Source organism: Hemitrygon akajei, chromosome 8 (assembly GCF_048418815.1).
Source record: "Hemitrygon akajei chromosome 8, sHemAka1.3, whole genome shotgun sequence".
Taxonomy (NCBI): Eukaryota; Metazoa; Chordata; class Chondrichthyes; order Myliobatiformes; family Dasyatidae; genus Hemitrygon; species Hemitrygon akajei.
Genome location: NC_133131.1, coordinates 101,892,586 through 101,909,985, shown reverse-complemented (window position 1 = coordinate 101,909,985; position 17,400 = coordinate 101,892,586). Strand labels below are relative to the sequence as shown.

General features: G+C 36.9%; 1 protein-coding gene across 4 annotated transcripts in view; it reads left to right on the top strand.

Moving 5' to 3' along the window:
• Positions 1-17,400, top strand: part of tmem245 (transmembrane protein 245) — a 124,789-nt gene that overhangs the window by 93,815 nt on the left and 13,574 nt on the right. For 3 of the 4 annotated variants that reach the window (XM_073054291.1, XM_073054290.1, XM_073054289.1), the window contains 5 exons: positions 1,160-1,282; positions 5,122-5,267; positions 11,076-11,176; positions 12,742-12,916; positions 15,912-16,106. In XM_073054291.1, the coding sequence (XP_072910392.1) occupies positions 1,160-1,282; positions 5,122-5,267; positions 11,076-11,176; positions 12,742-12,916; positions 15,912-16,106 (740 nt within the window). Of the gene's footprint in view, positions 1-1,159; positions 1,283-5,121; positions 5,268-11,075; positions 11,177-12,741; positions 12,917-15,911; positions 16,107-17,400 lie in introns of those variants that run through there. The other variant, XM_073054292.1, reaches the window with a different exon arrangement.

Genomic DNA, 17,400 nt, shown 5'->3' with positions numbered 1-17,400 from the left:
TCAATGTATTCAATACAGGAGTTGGGATGTTGCAATTGTATAAGACATTGGTGAGGCCTATTTGGATAGTGTGAGCAGCTTTGGTCACCTGCCTGCAGGAAAGATGTAAATAATATTGATAGAGTACAGAGAAAACTTAGAAGGATGGTGCCAAAACTTGAGGACCTGAGATATAGGGAAAGGTTGAATAGGTTAGGACTTTATTTCCTAGAATGTAGAAGATTGTGGGGACATCTGATAAAGGTGTACAAAATTATGAGGGGTATAGATAGGGTAAATGCAAGCAGGCTTTTTCCACTGAGGTTGGGTGAGACTACAATGAGATGTCATGGATTAAGGGTGAAAGGTGAAATGTTTAAGGGGGACATGAAGGAGCATTTCTTCACTCGGTGGTGAGAATGTGGAACAAGCTGCTAGCACAAGTGGTGGATGTAGAGTCAATTTCAACATTTAAGAGAACTTGGAATAGGAAGATGCATGAGAGAGTTATTGGAGGGCTATGGTCAGGGTGCAGGTTGATGGGACTAGGCAGTTTAAATACTTCAGCACAGACTAGATGGGAGAAAAGGCCAGTTTCTGTGCTGTAGTGTTCTGTGATTCTATAAGATGGTGGACAGACTCTTATTGTTGCAGAGCGGGAAGTAAACCCACAATTTATCGTGCTTTGGTTTTGTTTCATAGATGGAAAATCTCTTGCTTTAAGTTCTTTTTTTATACCTTCCACAGTTTTCTCTTACGTTAGATCATACCTTTGAATCATACAATGCTCCCAAATTGTTGGCTGTGTTCTCCATTCTTTTTATTCTGTTATTGTAGACTAATACTCTGGAAGCTTTCTAGTGCTTTCAAAATTGTGTGTAACCCTTATTGATTTTCTGTTTGGAGCCCACTTCTTTAATATTTGAGACGATGCAAATTTATATAATCAGGTGAGTATGCAAAAGGTATAACATAGAAAGATGTTCTGATTGATTATTGATTTAAATCTTTTAAACCAAAGGTCCTCTAGACTTTTGAATTTAATTATCCAATCAGTTCTGTAGTAATCAGCTTCAGCTGCACCATAACTGTAGCTCAAAGCCGAGACCTGTTGGATTGCTTGTATTGTTAAGGGAAAGGAAGCAAATATTTCTCACGTTTTGTATTTGCATTCCCTTAGATACTGGAGTCTTTGTGGATTGTGATGAGCCGAAATGTGAGTTTGCTGTTCACAACTGCCACCACCTTACTGACCGTGTTGTTTCACAGTGGTACCGCGCTCCTCAACTTCGCCCTTTCCTTGGTGAGAAAATTAATGACAAGTTGTTTCTAACAATAGTACTGGAATGAATAAATAAAATTATACTTGTTCTATGTATCGTAGAAAGAAAATATTGAAATATTTTCATTTTTGTTATCACAAGAACATTGTTTTCCAGTTCCATGGATGGTTTTGCTGCATTATACTAAGCCATTGGAATAGTAACCCAGTTTCATAAAGGCGGTGCTCAGTAGCATGGGTGTAGCTGAGGGAGGAAATGTATTTTAACAAACAGCTATGGTGCATTTAAAACTGACCACCTGGTTTGGTTTATTAATGCTCCTTTATTACAGTTCCCTATGCCATTTATTTACTTTTTGCTGGTAGGGTAGAATAGTAAACTTTGCCCGACATAATCAAGACAGTGCAACTTGGAATTTTTTTATATATATATATTCCTTACATGTGATTTTCTCTAGTCCCACGAGAATAAGTTGTACGCTCCAACATAACCGTGTAGTACAGAGCTTTTGATATAAAGATCACCATTCTTCTCACTCTTTAACATTATTTTCAATGCTGTCCATAGTATTTCAATATTGGGCATAGTAGATGACCACCCAAAGTCTCTGTTTTTAGCTTTTCATCATTTAAAAGTGTGCTGTTCTTTCTATTTTTGTGTCCATCAGCAATAACTTTGTGTTCACCTGCATTGATATCCACTGGGGGTTGGTTTGCTCATTAATACAATATATTGATATTTCTCTGTATATGGAAACATAAAATTATTCTACTTATAATGAAACCATCCATGCCATCAGCAAATTTTGATTTGGGGCTTTCTGTCCTATTATGTAAGTCATTTGTGAACGTTATCAAATGTTTTGGCCCTGATGCAGACCACTAAACAATGGCAATAGTCATCTTCTTACTATTTCAGCACCTTTCCTTAACACTGGACGACAAAGATTTTGCTTCCTGAATACATTTGGGTGTATCTTATAGATTTTGGGCTGCTGATCATGAAAATCACCATAAAGTTTCCTATCACACACCTTTATTTTTGGAATGGCCTATATTTGTTATTTCAATTAATAATTCAAGTCAATTAAATGTTGCCCTATATGTAGCAATAAAGTTTTCTATCTTGTCCAGGCAAGTCTGGAAATGTTTTGGGTCACCAGCATGACCCACAGCAATGGCATCTTCTTATTGATTCTTCAGTGTTCAGTCTGAAGACTGTGCTGCCACACAACAGCAATGCCCACCCTTCAACACCAATCAGCTGTGCGGTACACATTACCGGAATTTGGAAGTCTTGTTGAAATACATACAGTACAGCAACTACAACTAGAACATCCGTGGTGATCTGAAAGTGTAGCACTGCCACTGGGAATGCAGCTCAGATACACTAAGTAATGTTTCATTTGTGAATGGGACCGCCATGCTAAAGAATCTCATTATATTAAAAAGGATTGGCTACTTTTTAAGCAGTTGGTTTCAGTGCTAAAGGTGTGGGGCACATAAGTCACTTGTAGACCCAACAAAGATATTTTTTGCTTCCCCGCCCCCCCTTCATATAAAACTGGGCCGTAGGAAAAATTTTGTCAAAGCAATGACCAAGAAAGATGAAGGATTTTGATATCTGAGACAGGTATTTCCCAGAATAACTGATGCCAAGATTAAGGAAAGTATTTTTGTTGGGCCACAAATCAAACAGGTTATCAATGACAAGCAATTCAAAGAATTCTTATGGGACTGGAGAAAATCAGATGGAAGGAGTTCAAGGATGTTGTTGAAAATTTTCTTGGCAACTACAGAACACTACATGCAGCTGGTTGACAACATGCTTCAAACATACGAAACCATAAAGTGCATTTTCTGCATTCCCACTTAGACTTCTTCCCTGCAAATCATGGTGCTGTCAGTGATGAGCATGGTGAAATGTTTCATCAGGGCATTGTGGTCGTGGAGAAATGGTACCAGGGCAACTGGAACCATCAATACTGGCTGATTATTGTTGGACACAAGTGAGAATCCTCAGACACAGAGTACAAATGAAAATCATCAACAAAACATTTTTAGTTCAGTGAACTATTGCAAACTGTCACCACCATTATGCAATTAAATGCATTATATTCAATGAAAGCTAAGAACAATTATTATTGTATATAAGTTATAGAGCTGGCTGTATTTTTGTGACAGTGCATACAAACGGATATACAGTTGTCCCTCGGTATCTGCGGGGGATTGGTTCCAGGACCCCCCGCGGATGCTAAAGTCCCTTATATAAAATGGCGTAGTATTTGCATATAACCTACACACGTCCTCCCATATACTTTAAATCATCTCCAGATTACTTATATCTAATACAATGTAAATAGTTGTTACACTGTATTGTTTAGGGAATAATGACAAGAAAGAAAAGTCTGTACATGTTCAGTACAGACGCAACCATCATAGCTCTTCTGGGAATACTGATGCTGTCTCAGCATCAGCCGATGCCAATTCTCCGGTGATCTTTAAGTTCTTGAGGCTGTAGCGCTTTACATAGCTAGCCAGCCATCCCTTACTAGCCGTAAACTCCTTTCTCTCACTCACAACACAAATAGCGAACGAACGAGACACGAGGTGAACAATGCTCAAACAACGAGCGCTGGAGAGAGACAGAGGATCTGTGAAATGCCGGGAGACTTTTCGGTATGCCGGTATGCCTACACATCACTTCATTCACATGGATTTAACGTAGTGCTCGGCGTGCGGCAAATTCAAGTTTTGTTTTTTTGAACTTCCTGGAAATTTTTTTTTTTTGAGTATTTTCGATCCGTGGTTGGTTGAGTCCGCGGATGTGGAACCCGCAGATACGGAGGGCCAACTATATCAGAATACTTAGGGGCATTATTTACCTGAGATTTTGTCACACTGTTCATCAAAAATTCCCATTGGAAAACTCTCAAATTTTGTATCCTTCTTCCTGTCATCCCACCTTTTTCACCTTTGAGATACTTACACCAGAGAAAATTTGGAAATATTTCTGGGACATTTATAAAGTTATGATAGCTGTGTAGTATTAACACAGATATTAGAGCAGCATTCCTCTCCATAACTTGATTACTGTGCAAAACTGGAAGCCCTGAAACTGCAATCAGCTAATTGTTGCAGTTTTCCTGAATGCTGTATGATGTTGGACTCCTGTGAGGAAAGGGAGACTTCTAGGAATTCCCTCTGCATATAGTGCAGAATGTGCTGGGGCATTATTTCTCCATTGGTTTAAGTAGAGGGTTAAATGTTAATATTTTGATATTGTTTTCATTTGAGTTTGCTTCAATGATTTTGTGTCAAATAGTTTCCATTTATTTAAAGGTTTCAAGATTTAAAAAAGAGTTCAAATAGTTCTTGAATGACAGAAGAAAGCTTTCTCTGGATTTGACAAGCACTGAAGCCTGAGCTAGCTGTAAAATATTTTTAAACATTATTTTGTGGCTGAACACTTACCTATCACCACTGCAAACCCCCGCCCCCTCCCCAACCCTCTTTTACACATTTCAAAGTAAACTTACAAAAAATGTATTACTGAGTTGTTCCATTACAATACTTAGGACTAAAACTAATAAGATGAATCCATTGGATTTAAATCCTAGAATGCTCAATCCTCTTTCAGCAAATAACAGGGGTAGTAATGTCACCCAAAATGCGTAAAGATTAATTTGTATAATATCCAGTTTGTGATTATACTGCCTTATTTTGGCAGGCTTATTCACAGTTTTGATTCTGATGTAATTTAATGATGGTTTTATTTAATGCATTAAATTTAGGTTCAGTTCTGATACTCTTTTCTCCTCCCTTGCCCTCCCCCTCCCCCCCAACTCCCTATTATACAGGTCATTTTCTTGACCACACTGTTCTATCTCTTAAGTTCAAATGATGAATGCTACAAACCAGTGAAGTGGGTGATTGGTCTGACACCACTTTCCCAGCCAGGCCCTTCTTCCAACATCGTGGGGCAATCTGTTGAAGAAGCTATACGGTAGGAAGTCCAATTATCAATTTCATGCTTTTAAAAGCTTAATTAGTCAGATGACAATTCTTCTGACTATCAAACTAACTGTCCTGTTCAGTAGCATTCAATACTTAATTTGTTTTTTCTTGTCCTTGGTTTAACAAACAATCACAATTGCTTAACAGTATTTAAGTGTTGCTAGGTCTCTTTATGTTCAAATAATTTGTTTAACTGCAGCTTAGCATTTCTTGTGACATTGTGAGAGATGTAGCAATATGCTTTGAGATGTTTTTAGTAATAGAACCAATGTCAATGATTAAGTACACTGCATGAGCATGTGATTTCATTTGACTTAACCTTTCCCTGTTAATTAGCATGCAGTTTCGTATCCTGGGTTGAATAGATCAAGCTCTCATTCTTTATCTAGAGTTCTCATTCTGCCTGCTCTGCTCTGGTGGAGGCATTGCACACTACCAAGTTGCATGTTGTGAGAGACTCCGTGCAGCTTGGTGTGTGTGATACTTTCATGTGAGTGCATGCACATTGGTATGACTGCAGCTTGTGGAGATCGATAAATGCTCATTGCTCAGTGTTTTGAGAACCATTGTTAAAATCTATTTTTTTTTAATTTAAAAGCACTTTTGATGAAGCATTTTCATCTCATCACCATATGTCAGTTTTGTCTCAAAAGTGATTGTTCTCTTAATTGACTCCATATTCCATTTGACTGTTATTAAAGTTATGAAGTTAACTTTTTAATTGTAAATTTAGAAATACCAGAGTCATCAAACATTATATATCCTGCATGTTAACATAGACATGTAGTCCTGTTTTTTGCTTGGCAAACAATCCCATTTTCTCAATCTCTAATCCCACTTCAATTATATTTTCTATGGTTGAAGCCTTAGATCTTAGATTTTAGATTAAATTCCTTGGGGTAATAAAATACAGATGAGTTTCTAGTCTTGTGATATAAAGTCTAGAGGCAAATGTTAGCTCATCAAGTGATCTTTGGAATGTTTTAATTGGTTTTATTATAGCATCCGGCTTCAATAAAGTGACCAAATTTGCTAAGGATGCAAGTGTAAGAAAGGAAATTGTGAAGCAGATACAAAATACTTTCAGAGTAAAATAGCTATGAGTAGAAAATATTTGGCAGATGAAAGTGAAATGTGAGTGATAAAAACAGAAAAGCAAAAAATTATTCACATTTCTGTAGGTGGCCTCCAAAATGAAAGAAAAAAGTTAACATGAAGGTAAAGCATGTAACTGAATAGAACTGACTTTATTTCTTACATCCTTCACATACATGAGGAGTGAAAATCTTCACATTACATCTCCGTCTAAATGTGCAATGTGGAATCATAGTAATTTATAATAAATAGAACACTTAATGTAACATAGAAATACACTCAACTCAGCGTGAGCTAATCACTGTGATGGCCTGGTGAAAGAAGCTGTCCCAGATCCTTTTGGTCCTGTCTTTTTATGCTGCAATACCATTTCCCGGATGGTAGCAGCTGGAATAGACCATGATTGGGGTGACTCGGGTCCCCAATGATCCTTTGGGCCCTTTTTTCACACCTGTCTTTGTAATTGTCCTGAATTGTGGAAAGTTCACAACTACAGATGCATTGGGCTGTCCGCCCCACTCTGCAGAATCCTGCGATTTATGGGAGGTACAGTCCCACACCAGGCAGTGATGTAGCCAGTCAGAATGCTCTCAGTTGTGCCCCTGTAGAAAGTTCTTAGGATTTAGGGCCCACACCAAACTTCCTCAACCGTCTGAGGTGAAAGAGGTGCTTTTCTGCTTTTTTCACCACACAGCTGATGTGTACAGACCATGAGAGGTCCTCGGTGACATGGATGCCGAGGATCTTAAAGCTTTTTACCCTCTCGACTCCAGATCCATTGATGTCAATAGGAGTTATCCACAACTAGCTCCTTTTTGGCGACACTGAGGGAGAGGTTTTCTTGACACCACTGTGTCAGAGAGATTACTTCTTCTCTGTAGGCCACCTCGTTATTGTTTGAGATCAGGCCAATCATCGTAGTGTCGTCAGCAAATTTAATTAGCAGATTAGAGCTGTGGGTGGTGACACACTCATGGGTATACAGGGAATAAAAGAGAAAGACAAGTGGAATGTTTCCCTCTATTGCCAATGGAAGAGTACAGTACATGATTTTAGGTTTGAGGGTTTTGGTGAGATTGTACTTAGGTTAATGTGTACAATTTTTGTCTTTTTAAAGGAGTGATATATTTGTGTGGAAGTCAGGAGAGAATTCATCAGTGAGATGAAAGGGGAATGTCTTGTACAGAACATTGGATCATTGTTGGTTAGTGGCATTCTTAGTGGAACAAGATTCTTAGTGGAATTAACTGGGGAGAAGATATCTATTAAAAGGGTACCTAGAGCTGGGACCATTTACAGTAGTTTACAAATAAGGGGTTGACCATTGAGATTGAAATTGAATTCTGTAAAGGATAGCAGACTCAAAATGTTGACGTTTTTCTTTTCAAAGGTGATACCTGACTTGCTATTTTTAAGCATTTTCTTTTTTTTTGGATGGTCCATTTAAAATAGAGATAATAAGGAACTTACCACCTCGCAGATCTGTGAAAGCTGAATTATGAGAATTATCCAAGTTGGGGTAGACTTTTACACTGCAGGAGAGTCAAGGGTTATGGGGATTAGGCAAAAAAATTGAATGAGGCCAGGATCAGATTATTGATCTGATTATTGATCTGATATAGGATCAGATCAGATCTTATTGAAAGGTGGAGTGGGTGTAAGGGGTATATTGTCTTTTCCAGCTCCTATTTCTTATGTTCATAAGGAGGTATTATATGGTTCATTGAGCACCAGGTGGTCAATACTTCTGCCCATCAAGAATGCCCTGAATAGCACTTAAACCTTTGGAGTTGTCAATTCTCATATATGGTTATTGAGCTCTTCAAAATTTGGTTGTGACATTTATTTTAAAATACTACAAGGCAGGGATCTATTTTAAGGTAAGTATTGAGAGCCTTCTTTTTCAGGGAAACATTAACTTTGTAGCATAGACAAATGTATGTAAACTTCTTAAGAACATATATTACTATACAATGATAGAAAGAGGCATTCAGTAGGCTTTTGGTAACTGCAAGTAGAAAGGTCTGTCTTGAAGAGGAATGGTGATGGTTATGTATTGCTGGTAATTTAGCTGCAAGATTCATTAGGTTGACCATAAATGACTGATTATACATTTGAATTAATGAAACCGTAGAAATTTTGAGTGAAATCCTGAGAGGAGCATTGAGAGAATTTTGTAAATATGTGTTTATTGTAAAACTCTGCTGGTGAGTGAAATATGTTTAGCTTGATCAAAAGTTTAGTGCAGTGACAAATTGAGACTAAATAGCTTGGTAAATTTTTTGCCCTCTAGTTGAATGAATTTAGGTAGAACTGAGGTAATCAACATTAATGAAAAGTATGCAGAATGGAAAGATAAGTGAGTAAATGCTAGGATTTTGCATGAATTTGTTTCTGAAATTGTTGGAGTCACGGTATGTTTATTGCAGCAAAGTGTCTGTGCTTTGTAGAAATTCTTTATTGTGGGAATTCTGGAAATTTCACTTCAAGAGCAGTGGCAGCCATCACTGCTTCTTGAAGGAAGTTTCTGTGAGGAGTGCTTGCAACTTGCAAGTAGTCAGTGGCATAATTTCCTGAGCTTGTGAAACAGTGAGATTGATCAACTGATAAGGTATATAGATTCATAACAGATTTATTGAATAATCCTCAGTAACACAGAGCAAATGATTTCTATTGATGATGAATCATTTGCCAGAAATCAATGATAGTGGAAGCTTAGTTACGAAGATAGATGGTCTTTTATCTAATGATAAATTTATCTAATATGCTGCCATTATGATTGATTGGAGCTTGTAGGGAAGAAAAAGAGATCAGCTGGAAATTGTAATTTATGTCAGTATCAATAACATAGGAAAGAAAAAGCATCCATTACTGCAGGAGTTGTTCTGGGGATGGAAAGTAATTAAGTCAGTGCTTCATGGTAGTCTCGGGTAAGTAGGCTGCCCCTTAATTGTATTGTTGATGATTCCATCCATCACCTAGTTGAATAATACTGAAAGGAAGCTGATGGAATTGTGATTAATCAGGTTAGATTTGTACTGTTTTTTTGTGCACGTGATATTCCAGGAAAATTTGGGGTATTATCAGGTGGTGTAATTGCACTGAAATAGCTCGGCTATGAGCAGTGGATGTGAGGAATGTGAGAACGTATGTAAATAATTTCTGAGTCAATTATGGAAGCAGAGGCCACATCAGTTTTAAGATTAGGATAGATAAATGGTTATCACCATTTTAAATGCTTTAGTATATTTGATATTGAAGGGTGGTTCATACCTTTATCTTGGGCTTTAGCATCACAAATGGATATTATAAATATTCTGCACTCAAGTATTTTAATATCAGCAAAGAATTTACAATTTTGACAACTATTTATCTTGTTTTCAAATGTTGAGTGCTCTGTACCACTGTAGGAACTGCAGAGGTGCATTTCCTATTTTCTCAATGTTACTTACAAAAAAGTAAAAATGGGCCATTATTCTTTGTCCAAAATCTTTTCATTGTAATCTGCCTCCTTAATGATAAGAACATTTTTTACTTTATTACATACCTTCAAAATTCTGCTTTATACCCTCACTTCTTTCAATTTCATCATAATCTCTTCTTCTGAAATACACAACCGGAATTTTCCAAGAAGTTTGTTACATGTTTATTTTATCTCATTGAACTACTTTGTTGTGGGGTGCCAGTTTGAGTTTGAAGTGCAGTGAATAATTTTATATTTTTGTAGATATCTCTTTTATAGCTCTCATTAAGTGGCAGTTCATCTAAGATTTAATGTGAATCAGTTTGACCCGAATTACTGCGTTTAGAACACTTATCTTCACACACCTTAACTTCTCTTCCATGCATTATTTTCCAATTTTCTGTTGTCTATCATTTCTTTTGGAACAATCCATTTTTATTTGTCAGTTTCTTGTTAAATGTACAATTTCATTTTCATTCTCCTTTATCTTTTTCTCTTCTTTGACTTCTCTTGCTGTTTATTATTGCTTATTGGGTTCAGTTGGAATTTTTACATTATCTGTAAAATTTATTCACTATGTTTTAAGCTGCCCTTTTGTTTGAAGGTATATGTTTACAATTTTCATTTTTCAATGTTTTGAAAAGAATATTGCCACTTCTATTCTTAGAAGTAAAATGGGATTCTGCCAGTTCATTTAAATAAAGAAATTTCATGACAGTACAAAATGAAGGCATCCAAAATTTTGGAAAGTTTGTTGTCAACAAGCAAGTAAACAGAACTGTTTTAGGTCTCCAAGATGGCTATCATATACCACATAATGGAAACTTCAAATCAAACATATCCAACAATGATAGACTTAGTTTTATTGTGTAATGTGCATCAAAATGAAATTTGAAAACTTGCAAGTAATTGGATACCTGGTGCCTTTTACAAGGAGAGATTTAAAAACAAGCATGTTTCAGGAATGTGTCAAAATTACCCGACAGGATTGACTGTGTACTGTGTGGTGAAAGGTATTGTGGCTCTGGCACCATTCTACGTTAATTGGGAAGATATTAACTAGTTTGCCCATTATATTTTGTATGGTGTCATTGTTTTGGAAGCTACTATATTTAATTTCTTCAGTTTATTATCACAGCTTCATGTATTACATCATTAGTCATTTTCTTCATTAGACTTTCTGAATATATAAAGGTCAAATACAAATAAACCAAGTTTATGATTTTGTATCCTCTGCAGCGGTGTGTTTGATGCTTCCCTCAAGATGGCCGCTTTCTACGGGCTTTACACCTGGTTGACTCATACTGTATTTGGAATCAATATCGTCTTCATCCCATCAGGTATACTTGGTTTGCCTTTTTGTAAAATACAGTTTTGTAAGCAATTTATCAGTTATAGTTGTAGTTCAGCTGTAATATTTTGCCATGCTTGTGTAAGCATTCATAAATAATTACTCAAGAATTAACAGCTCAAAAAATAGAACTGGAACAAGGAATGGTAATGCACATTCAACAAGTGTAAGAGTGTCATCTGCATTGCATGCAACATTTATTCTAACATAAAAATGTACTAAAAACTGATACATTTAAAAAATAGTACAAGAACCATGCAACTAATTTCTAGTTTTTGATAAAATTATCAAATGACTTTGCATTGATTTTGAAATCTGTTTAAAAATACCAGTCTGAAATATTAGGAAAATAAAGTTGGTCTAACTTTCAGACTGTTACCAGAATGGAAAGACCTTTGATACATCATACAGGCAACACCTACATTCCAGTGTTGAGTGGAGGGGGAGGTGTTGCTTTCGTAGAGAATAGTTTCACAATTTTGCATATCACAAAGGTACATCACTGCATGCATCAAGAATTACAAGTTGAAAAAGATAAATATGTTTTATTTATTTACTTCCTAGTCATATAAATTCTGTAAGGGTGACTTTCCATTCAATAATCAGATGTTATGCAGGAGTTTCCTGGATTATCTGTTGGAAAAAAGATTGTACCGTGGCTATATGTTTTAGTTAGACATTTGGTTTTGGAATTACATTGTGATGCAAAATACTTTAAAGGTTAGTGACCTAGAAAAGTATCTCAACCCTCAAGGCGTCTTTTAACTTTTTCATGAGGATTATGATTTTGTGAACAAACAATTGACTAAAAAATATAAGATTGTTGTTCTTTGTTGAGCATACCCTTCATCTTTTCATTCCTATTCCTTATGCTATTAGACTTGTGTCTACACCTCCCTCTTAGATTTCCATGTTCTTGCCTTCCAACTTCTATATTTCATCCTATTTAAGGTGCCAGAAATGACATCTGATGCCACCACACTGGACATCATCTCTTCCCTTACAGTATTTTATAGGATCATTCACAATCAACAACCTCTCCCCTTCCCCTCCCAGCACCTTCTCATGCAGATGTAGGAATTCAGCTCTTGTCTTTTTACCTCATTTTCCACTACTCAGAATGAACTTTACCCTTCAACTCAACACTGCTATATCCTTTCACAGTCATCATCGGATTTAACTATTTTGGGTAATGTTTTGTTTGTCTTTTACATCTCCTTTGTTTAATTAAATTGTTCCTTCACTATGTTTTTTCATTTAAACGTTCCCACAATCCTTTCACAGACTATTTCCTGTATTCTTTCCTCCAACTTTATTTCCATTACTTTAATTTCTTTTCCTTTGCTGATGAAAAATAATCAGCTTTAAACATTTATTTTCTTCACTACTCTGATGCAGTCTATCTGAATTCCTATGTCTGCTTTTATTTCAGATTTTAAGCATCTGTGACATTTGATTGTAGTAATCATTTATGAAAACTAACCTCAGGATATGGATTTTATTTGATTACATTTGGACACCTTGTGGGTAAAATCTCTCTTTTTTAATTAATAGCACTAGCAGCTACTCTTGGAGCAGTCCCATTTCTAGGAACTTATTGGGCTGCAATGCCTGCAGTGATAGACCTCTGGTTGACACAAGGAGAGAACTTTATGGCCATCCTCCTTCTAGTTTGCCATTTGCTACCAACCTATTTTGTGGATACAGCTATTTATTCTGATATTTCTGGGTGAGTGTTAAATGCGTAATGTCCAGTTTTGTAGCTGTAACACACATACAAAAATGATTTGGCTTTGAAGTTGATTTATGCAAAACTGTTGTTATTATTATAGTACTTGGTTGTGTAAAGTGCCTTTCAAAACGAAAGATAGAACGTAGATAAACAGACATAACCCACTTGATAAAATGTTTTATCTAATATTAAGCATTGTCATATAGGTGGAATACTAGGTAGGGAAATCCGTGACACAAAATTTCCCCATGTTGCCACAGATTAGAGGAGAGTCACTCAGCTTAATCCCATTTGACAGTGTTAGGTTCATGGCACTGCAAGTCTTGGCTCTTTTGTACCATAGGCAGCACAGTCATGTAGAGGTTAACATAATGCTTTATAGAGCCAATTGTAAGGTCGGGGTTCAATTCCTACCACTATCTATAAGGAATTAGTATGTTCTCCCCATGACCATGTAGGTTTCTACTGATATTCCAAAGACATATGTGTTAGTGTTACTAGGTTGTGAGCATGCTACTCTGCCGCTAGAAGCATGTCTGCCCCGGCACATGCTCAGACTACGTTGGTCTGATTCAAAAGGTGCATTTCACTGCATGTTTCGATATACTGCGTATGTGGCAAGTAAAGGTAATCTTCATTTTAAGAATTTGTTTAAATATAATTGGGATTTTTGACCCCACTGCCCTACATGCATTGAAGTTGCAGACTCATATCTTCTCTGTGCACCCCCTCTCATTTTCTATCAGTTACTTAAAAGTTATGCCCTCTAATTTTTGACCCTCTCAACTCAGCTAAGCGAAATTGGTACCTATGTACTTCATCTGGGCCTTTCAAAATTTATAGTTATGTTTTCTCAATACCCTCTGTTCCAAATAAAACAACACTAACTTTTTTCAGTATTTTCTCATAACTAATTTTTTTCCAGTGCTAGCAAAATTCTTAATTTTTGTCTGCATTCTCTCCAGAGCATCACATCCTTTCTATAAAGTAATGTCCAAACAATTCAGTATTCATGCTGTGGCCGAATAGTTCATGTATGAAATTCAAGCACAACTTCCCTTTGTTTTTTATTAGGTGACTCCACCCATAAAGGAGAGAATACTTTTAACTTTTTCCTTCATACTTCTCAATATTCTCCTATTTATTGTCTATCACCTTGCCCGATTGCGTTTTCCCAAATGCATTACGCACTTCCAAAAATGCTTATGCAGGGCTCAGACTGATTAGACTTTTTAAGGCACTTAGGGAATCTGAGTATTTGGGAAAACTTTGTTTTTGCAATTAGAGGACAAGTTTTAACTTTAAGTACCTTTCAAAGATTTAATTTTGGGATGAAGTACATTGCTACTCGATTTAATTTTAAGACATACAAACAAGCTGGATGAACTCAGAGGTCGGGCAACATCCGTTGAAATGAGCAGTCAACGTTTTGGGCCGAGACCCTTCGTCAGGACAAAAAATTTTGCCTTTTTTTGGTGATGCATTTTCAACCTGAGTTATTCCCTTATTTATATTGTGTAGAATATTATATAGGTTATTCTTGTCATATTTCTTGCAGATTGGGGCCACAGACAAATTGGGGGAGATGACACTCCCCCTTTCCATTGACAGAGGACAATCTTTACAACTTTTAAAGCACTAATTATATAATTATTTGTAATACCCTGGTTCACATGGTTCATATTTTTTCTCTGTTATGCTTTTCTGTTCTCTGTGTAAGCTACTTGTTTGGGTTGCTGTTGAAGACGAGAGATAGGAGAAATGTGTGCCATTCAATGGGGATGAACAGATTCAGGGGAGGCTTCTCTGGTAAGGGACACTAAGGTTGGGCTTGGGGTTTCTGAGAGGGGAGAAGAGGTCGGAGGATTCGACCTGGAGTGGGGCTGGGTTTCGATGAAGCTTGGGGAGATCGAAGGAGGATTGGCCAAGGGGGAAACATGAGCTCCAACTTGTGCACGTTAGACTGTTTCATTAAAATGGGCCCTTTTTTGCTTTTTCTTTAGTCAAATTAAGAATTATAAAGCTAAATCTTTTAATTGTATGTGGTGTACCATCTGTTATTTCACGGTACTGGTTGTAATAGGGTAACAAATCACTCAGCATCAATCTCCCACATTTGGCAGGGCTGGAGTGTGTCTTCCCCTAGACTTACGCAGCTGACGAAACCAGAGTGTTACATATTTGTAATGAGGTAGACTGAATAAAGTTTAAGTTACATACAAATATGAACAGTAAAATCATCCTTGTGGCAACACAACTGACAACAGAAAACATTTATGCTAAACAACAGCATGTTTTCAATGCCTTTCTCTTGCACTGTGTTAGTGTTGTATTATCAATGCCTAACTTTCCTCTTTATCTAAATCTTTGAGTAATAGCAATATTCACTTTGAAGGATTGATTCAAATGATCTTTGTGATTTGGATTCTCCAACAACGTATTATAGTGCTGTATTATTTTACAAACTTGCATTCTTCTGATCTTCAGCAATTTCAATGGAGTTTGTGAATCCCACAAATAGTTTACTACCAGTTAAATCCAGTTTGTCAAGGGTCTCTTTCTTTTCAATATAATTTCTAAATTTGCAGACACAGTCAAATTAAAGGAAGTATTATTACAAATAGTAAAAAGGCAAACCATGAATAAATTTGCTGTATGTGTATTCAATTGGCAAATGAGTTTCAAAACTCATGTCTTGTGGCCTTATGGTCTTATAAAGCAGATGTGATTTTGGTTAAAAGATTAAGAAAATCACATACTGCTTAAATGATACAGATAATTTGCCATCCATTTTTGTTTTGGAAATACTTATGGTCTGGTATCTGGCTCACCTGGTTTATTCCTCTGTTCTTTGAAGTTCACTGGCATCTCACTCTACCCCTCCTCTCAAAATCACTGGATACACTTGGGAAGATGGGAGAGGGGAAGTAAAAACTAAAAAGAAATGCAGTTTGAACTCCTAAAATGTTATCTTTGTTATTTGTTTCCGCAGGGGTGGTCACCCATATCTCACTGGTTTGGCAGTAGCAGGCGGAGCTTACTACCTTGGCCTAGAAGGTGCGATCATTGGCCCTATACTGTTGTGCATCCTAGTAGTTGCCTCCAACATATACAGTGCTATGTTGATGAGTCCATCAACTGCCTTACCGACTCCTTCCCAGACTCCTTGGCCATTGCAAATACATCGGTAAGTTCCTACTGGCTCATTAGGCTTTATGGATCCTTGATATGTATATTGTGTCTCAGAAGTTAAATTGATTTCAATGGGAGGTACATTGACTGATTGATTTTCCAGAAGATCCATAATTTCTTCTCTAGGACCATGGACCAAAAGTTCACTTATTATCAAAGCATGTAACCATATACAACTCTGAAATTCCTCTTCTCCAGATAGCCACGAAACAAAGAAAAACACAAAAGTCATTCAGAGAGAAACATCAGGATCTTTCCTGGTGGTGGCTGATGGAGTAACAGCAATCTGCAGTTGCTCCAACTCTAATTATCTTACTATTTCCAACCTGTCTTGAAACTTTTTTCTTTCTTTCTTTCTTTCTTTCTTTCTTTCTTTCTTTCTTTCTTTCTTTCTTTCTTTTTTTTTAGTTTTTCAAAACATTTTACAAAATTAAAAACCCCAAATCCCAGTGGGGAGCATTAATACAGTGCAAGATTAAGCATACAATAACAATATGCTACAAACGAAGAGAATTTAACAAAAAAGCACCTAAATTAAAGACAAGTGAGCTTAGTGTCCTCCCCAATCCCCACAACACAAGAAAAAAAACAACAACTCCAGACCAACCACCACACAGTATAAAGAGTATAAGTCTGGACAGTCAAACTCCCAGACTGTGAATACACTTAGTAACAGAGGATAATAATGCCTACTACCAGAAAAAAAAGAAAAAGGGAGCTGAAAGCAAGGGACCGAAAAGAAGAAAAAAAAAGAAAAAAAAACCCTAGTCAAGAGGAAGGTTATGAAAGTACTCGATAAAAGGTCCCCAGACCTTATGGAACTTTAGATCCAAATTAAGAACTGAATAATGAATTTTTTCAAGGTCCAAGCAGGCCATAATGTCGTTAAGCCATTGCGCATGAGTGGGCGGGGCAACATCTCTCCATCTAAGGAGGATCAAGCGTCTCGCCAGGAGAGAGGCAAAGGATAGTATTCGGCATTTGGTCGGACCCAGACATAAATCTGTCTCGCCCCAAAAACCGAACAGAGCAATTAAGGGGTTAGGTTCTAGGTGCTGATTCAGAATACCCGATAATGTAGTGAAGACATCTTTCCAGAATTTCTCCAAGCTAGGACAGAACCAGTACATGTGGATGAGAGAGGCCACGCCCCTCTTGCATTTATCACAAAGCGGACTAATGCCAGGGTAGAATCGAGATACCGTAGATTCCATACTACAGAGCGCACCTGATTAAAAGCCGCAGGCTCTAATTTTAGAAAGAAAATCAATTTTGTACTTGTACAAGCC